We start from the raw sequence: 6441 nt of genomic DNA, 5'->3' as shown, positions 1-6441 counted from the left end.
TCACCACTTTCACCTGCAATCCGAAGCAGTCTTTGGTAGGACTTCACTAGAGAAAAGTTTGATGAAACATGAGAGCTATAGGCTAGCTGGATGCTAAAATTGGTATAAGTCCAACTAACGGAGGCATTTTACACCAATGAGAGCATCAATTTCAACAATCGGTCCCCCATAAGGCAGTGTAGCCCCTCCTCCAGACCCTATCCCGGCAGAGGAAGTCATTCATGCTCCAGGACAGTGAAACGTTATTGCCAGCCCTTCGGCCTATAGATTCAAAGAGCAAAAGGTCTCTGTCTACTCTGTTTGAGAAAGATTCTTTCACCTGTGATTTTAGGACTTTCGTGTGGAAGTGTGTGCATGCATATCTGTGGTGTGCATATCTACGGTGTGCATGAGCTTGTCGAGGAGTGCTTGCGTGTCCACCAAACAGGTGATCCTTGTTTATGTTCGAACCGACGTTGGACGTTACCGATCCCCTGCTCTTGGACAATGATTGCAGTCCAACAGAAGATACATCATCTATTGCCTGTTTTCCTTCATGAGCACGTTTGAAGACAAGCAGTATTATTTACTTTGGGCAGCTAAGCCTCAGTCATCTTCCAAGTGTTCGATAGCACAGTATCCTGGAACTGACCTTCCAGTTCTAGTTTCCCAAAGTCATATCGCTCTCTCGTTTACTCTGAATTTCTCCAAAGAAATAAAAGAACAGCATTTGGTTTGTGTTTTAAATGTACGGGATCCAGGAGCATCTCATAAGAGACGTCAGCGGATTAAAAGAAAGAACTCTGGGAGAGGAGATGGATCCGGTCCGGTCCTGGGTGCGTAATGTCGGTGTTGTCGATGCTAACGTAGCGGCGCAAAGGTACAGTATACCTTCATGTTCTCAAGTCCTTTGTGGTATTTTGACGAAATTAACGAGTCAATCTGTCTTATTGGCAACACAACATAAAACACTATTACGGACCTATAAGAAGTGAATTAGACCTCTTTAAGCATGCACGAGGAGTCGATGTAGGCTATTATGTAGGTAGTTTGTCTCACTTCAATATCCAAAAGCATATTATGCTAGGGAAATAATTAATACAAGTAAACGACAAAATAACCTATGTGCACAGATCACCATAACATAGCCCATAAGTGACCGGTGGTGCCAAGCGGTCAAATATAACGTATTTTTGTTGATTATGCTCATGCCTCTTGTTTGATACTCATTGACCTCAAACTTCTCCAGACTTGGGATGAAACGAAAAAGCAACAGGTCGTCTTTGGGAGTTAATGGCCGGCGGTAAAGAAGGACAAATGTAGAAAAATAGATATCGAGCATCCCTGGCTTTGTGTGAGAGTGCGGCTTGTCCGGGGTACGCGCTGTCAATAGCTAGGGGTGTCACGAGCATGAAAGGGATAGGGATAAAACAAAACAATTAAACAAAAACGCATTCTGTCACGAAAGCGAGCGCCCGGAATAATGTATTTTAGTGAGGATCACACCTCTTGGCTATTGATTTGTATGAAGCGCATGAAACGCTTTTAACAGTTCGAGTCTGTAAATCTCTCCTTGTTGAATTATTCACTAATTATTTTATATCTCCATCCAGTTCTCTGATCACCATAGTTTAGGCCTATATCCAATTGGCTAATTACGATGTAAGTTGATAATAATAATAACCCAATAATAATAACAATACAATTATATTGGTGTGTCTACTGAAATATTATTCAGTAGACAAATTCATATTTATATTGTCATCCCTTTCCCCAAAAGAAAGAGCTTGGAGAAATATCTAAATGTGTTTTGATCAATTACGCTACCATTATATTATGCATTGAACATTTTTGCTCAGTGCTTTTCATACTGGTTTAAAAGTAACTTTGTGAATTCTTAATGTTAAAATACTCCAGTACATATACAGTCTGTTATGATAGCCTTGGTATAAATTAGCCTTAAAATACTCCAGTACATTTACAGGCTATTATGATAGCCTTGGTATAAATTAGCCTATGTTTATATTATTCAAAGGAGAACATGCAAAAAAGTAAGCATGCAGACAAGGCAGCCTAACATTAATGTCAAAGGTGTATTTGCCAAAATAAACAGATGTTTGGTGCTAGGACAAACTTGTAACACATCTCTGTTATTTGGTGTGTTCGGTTAAGGTTATGACTGACGTTGCAAATGTGCGTTAACAGTCTTTTCATATTTTAGATTAAAAAAATTGCAAACGAAACACGTCTCGAGTCATTTGTTGATTGAAGGCCTTTATCACATCATGAGTATCTACTTTCATAATAGGCTACTCACTAGATATGGTAACTTTACCTAAAATGTATCTGATAGTTATTTGGCATGTGCATTTCTAAATCAAACCTATGTTGTACAGCTATAACTACGTAACACAGTTCAGACGTGTTCTATCAGTGTTTATTTGGTGGGAGTCCGTTTGAAATCGGTTAAATGGACGGTGGTACAGGCCCGCGCTTGAGTATTGAGTTGGCCTATAGGCTAGGATCCACCTATCAACATAACCTATTATTCTCATCCTGTAGGAAAATTATAATTTGCGTATTCTGCTAGATCTACATTATGCATGCGGAAAAAATGTAGGCAGCGCACAATTATCCAATCAAAGCAAATGTTAATTTGTCAGACTTTGAAACTTTTAGTCCTTGAACTTTTCAAAGGTCAAGAGGATGAAGGTCAGCATGAATACCAAAATAACTTTCACAGTATTAAAAAAAACGTTTTATCTGAAAGAAAGAAAACCTTTAAGGTTTGGAACTTTATATTGTGCAGCGTCAACAAAAACCAGCCTTGGTGTCATCTAGTGTAAGAGGCGAAGCATCAATAAACAACCAGTGTTAATTAAGCTGCAGGCATCCACGTTTGGGGCAAGTCAAACTTTGACCCACCCATTAATGATAAAAACACACTGAGAGGAGTGTTAGGATATTTTTTTACTTCCTTTCATTCCACCATCGATCATCTGTGATTTCCTAGATAGGTCATAAATAGAAAGTTACAGTCATTGAATCCGATGTATTAAAACGTTTTGAAAGGCGTTGAATTGTTGCTAACAAATAATCTAAATTTAAGCTCGTGAAAATTAAGCATCAACCAAGAATACAGTTAGACTACAGTAATAGGCAATTTATTTATTTTAATATGAATTAAGCATATTAATCATGTAGGCTCAAATTCATCCCGTTTTTTCCACAGTGTTTGTTCAGTGAGTATTTTTCAAAACGAATTTCCTCCATATTGCCATTTCTGACCAATTCCTGTTGCAATAGTTGTTGAATCTAGAAATGAAAAAACATAAAGATCAGGAAGCATAGGAAAGATGTTCCTTTCAATAGTAGTTATAATCACTCCAGACTTCTTTTCCTTTCATAATTTACTTTTCTCTGCAAATAAATGTATTGTTCATTAGACCTGTATTAGCTCAAAGTCTAAACTCAATAACCCTATAATTATTATGTTGTAGCATATAGAGTTGACCTTATTAAACAGTGATTGCAGTTGTAAGAGTTTTTGTTATGTGTGCCTGAGGATTGTGATGTAATGTGAAGGGATTTCACTCTCCTAATTTCCCTCACCTCTCCTCTCCACAGTGGTGTAGCTCTCTCCAGGGCCCACTTTGAGAAGCAGCCCCCCTCTAACCTGCGCAAGTCCAACTTCTTCCACTTCGTCCTGGCACTCTATGACAGACACGGACAGCCTGTAGAGGTGGAGAGGACTTCCTTCGTGGACTTTGTGGAGCACGACAAGGTGTGTGTGTTTGTTTGTTTTAGTTTGTTGAGTGTGTGAGTATATTTGAGAATAATATGTATTTCTCTTTATTATGCATGTCCGCTTTGGCTATTGTTTACCAGAAATACGTTTAAAAAAAGTTGGTAGCTATTACAGCAGTACTATCCAGCAAAGCTTTAAGCTGATCACATTTGTACAACCCGTAGCAGGACATTTCTGTGCAGCCAGTAGTCTACATCCAGGCGTTTAACTTGACCTTCCACATCCCCTATAAAGCTGAGTATAATGAACAGCTGACAGCTCAATGTAACACAAGCCTCACTCCCAATAAGCTGAGCTGATGATGAGCGATTGAAAAAGAATACCTAATGACTAATTAGCAGCCTTCCTCATTAGTGGGACATCACTACTTTTAAAAATGCAAATTACGCTTGCCTCTGTTAAGTTATACCATGTACACATCATCAAAGTCTCTTTTCCTCCCACCCCCATGTACTAAATACTGCTGAGGGGAAGAAGTAAATTCCTAAGGTCAGACATGGGGCCAAAAGAAGGAGAGGAAGAGGTGCTGAGTGGCACTCAGATCAAGAGAGAGACAGAGGGGGAGAGAGAAAGAGAGAGAGTTTAGAGAGAACCAGAGAGACAGGGCAGGGGAGGGGTACACTGCCCATGGTGGGAGCCTTGTGCCCAGTGTTGATGGATGGTTTTGCCTTGTGGTTAAACTTGAGCTGGGAGTATGGGGCTTGTGGTCCAAACTGGTAACAGCCCTTCCCTCAGAGAGAGAAGAGGGCACTGTCCTGTCAACAGAAGTTAAAACACTGTTTTGTTTACTGAGAGTGTGAGAGGGAGGGAGACATGGAGGGAGGGTGACAGGGAGAGAGGGAGGGAGGGCTCCACTCTGGGCATCAGTGCTAATGCCAGGGCTGAGGGCTGTCAGTGTTTCTCCTAACGCCACACACACAGCCAGGGCGAGGCAGAGTGATATGACGGCTGTAGAGGAGTTCATTTTCTGCATGGTTAACCTGGCATCTGGTTTTGTTTTGTTGTTATTCAGAGGTGGAAGGGTGATAAGGGGAAATAAATGTTCCTCTGTGTATATGAACACAACATTATATTCCAGTCTCTACTGTATCTCCACTGTCGATTTCTCGATTTCTCACTTTTACTCATCTCTTTTAATCTGTCCATTGTTTTCCTTCTTCTCTTATCTCTCTTACTTTCTCCCCATCTCTGTATTCCTCTTTCTGCTCAGAGATGCCGGCTCCCTGGGTTATTGGACCAAAGAGCATTCCTTTGAGACCAGTTAGGGATAGACTAGGAAAGGGAGAGAAAGAGAGGGATAAAATGAAAGAGAGTGGTGTAGAGCCAGAGGGAAGAAGGGATGGAGGAAGGGAAGTTTCTCCTTCAAGGTCGACTGCACTGAAAGAGTTTCCACTCATTGAAGCACACATGCACAAAGGCACACAGACACAGACACTCAAAGACATGCAGACCTAAACATATGCACACATGAGCTTGTGTGGACATTAACTGTTGCATACATGATCCTTTGTACACTGTTGTATGTGATCATAAGGATCCCATGGCTTTAGGATTTCACATCAGACATGTGGCAGTTCAACTTCTAAAAAGAGGAGCTAACTCAAGGTTAAGGACCTTGTTCTGGAGCCCAGTGTCGGGTCCCGTCTACAGGGTAGGGATCCCTCTGATCCCACACCAGTCCCAGGGATGAAGTGAGCTTAACTGTGCTTAACTGTAACCCCACCGCGCTATAACTGCATGACTGCATTGTGTGTTTGTCTGTTTGTCGTCTCATTCCAAGGAGCAGACGGGAGAAAAAACCAACAACGGCACGCACTACAAGCTGCAGCTCCTCTACAGCAATGGTGAGTACACCAGACCTCCAAACCACCCTGGAATCACATGAGGAGCAGCATGTCCCATTCATGTCCGTGTGAGAACTTGGGCATTCAGGAGTTGATATGGTCTGTGTGGTTTCATGTCTCTTGATTCTTTGTCCCGGAGACATTTTAGTGTTTGACCACTTTAGAGTGGGAGGAGAAACAGGTTGTCCTGAGCCAGACCACTGACCAAACACCATTATTCATCTCAATGGTCTGGCCATGGAATGGACATGATATGGACATTTGTTCCAAATATAAGAGGAAAATCCCACTTTCCCCCAACCCCCCACTCCCAGTACTCTTCTACCTACCTCTTCCTCTGCCTCTCATCCGACCTCACCCCTCTTCTAAATATCTATCCATTCATCCAATCACTGAGTTATTTAAGCCCCAGATTTAGTTGTGTGTGAAGCTGCTCCAGGCCCCATAAACAGGGAAACGAGGTACACGGTGCCCCCCATGGTGTTACAACATCTGATAAGGGATGTGCACAGAGATTTGGGTTCCCATGAGCCTCCACTGCCCCTACTCTGCCATCCCTGTGGCACCCATGGGAGAGGAGATGAAAGACATGTAGCAGAAAGACCCCGACCATACACACTCATATACATGCACACACACACGCCTGGCTCTGCACCCTCCCTTTCCCCCCCACTTCCCTCTAGTGATATCAAAGCCCCCCCGATTGAGACTTTGATGAGGGGAACCCGTTTTAAAAGCAATACTCTGCATAGTAGGCTCCATAAAACAAAACCTTGGATAACATGCTGCTCTTCAGAGGCAATTCATTAC

At 42.0% G+C, this 6441-nt stretch overlaps 1 protein-coding gene across 3 annotated transcripts in view; it reads left to right on the top strand.

The window, feature by feature from the left end:
• The first annotated feature begins 216 nt into the window (after positions 1-216).
• The window catches only part of LOC112262854 (transcription factor COE2-like), a 44765-nt gene continuing 38540 nt past the window's right edge, over positions 217-6441 (top strand). For 2 of the 3 annotated variants that reach the window (XM_042331555.1, XM_042331557.1), the window contains exons 1-3: positions 217-859; positions 3607-3763; positions 5568-5631. In XM_042331555.1, the coding sequence (XP_042187489.1) occupies positions 726-859; positions 3607-3763; positions 5568-5631 (355 nt within the window). In that variant the 5' untranslated portion in view covers positions 217-725. The remainder of the gene's footprint in view (positions 860-3606; positions 3764-5567; positions 5632-6441) is intronic. The other variant, XM_042331556.1, reaches the window with a different exon arrangement.

Source organism: Oncorhynchus tshawytscha, linkage group LG12 (assembly GCF_018296145.1).
Source record: "Oncorhynchus tshawytscha isolate Ot180627B linkage group LG12, Otsh_v2.0, whole genome shotgun sequence".
NCBI lineage: Eukaryota > Metazoa > Chordata > Actinopteri > Salmoniformes > Salmonidae > Oncorhynchus > Oncorhynchus tshawytscha.
This window is presented reverse-complemented; position numbering and strand designations above follow the sequence as displayed.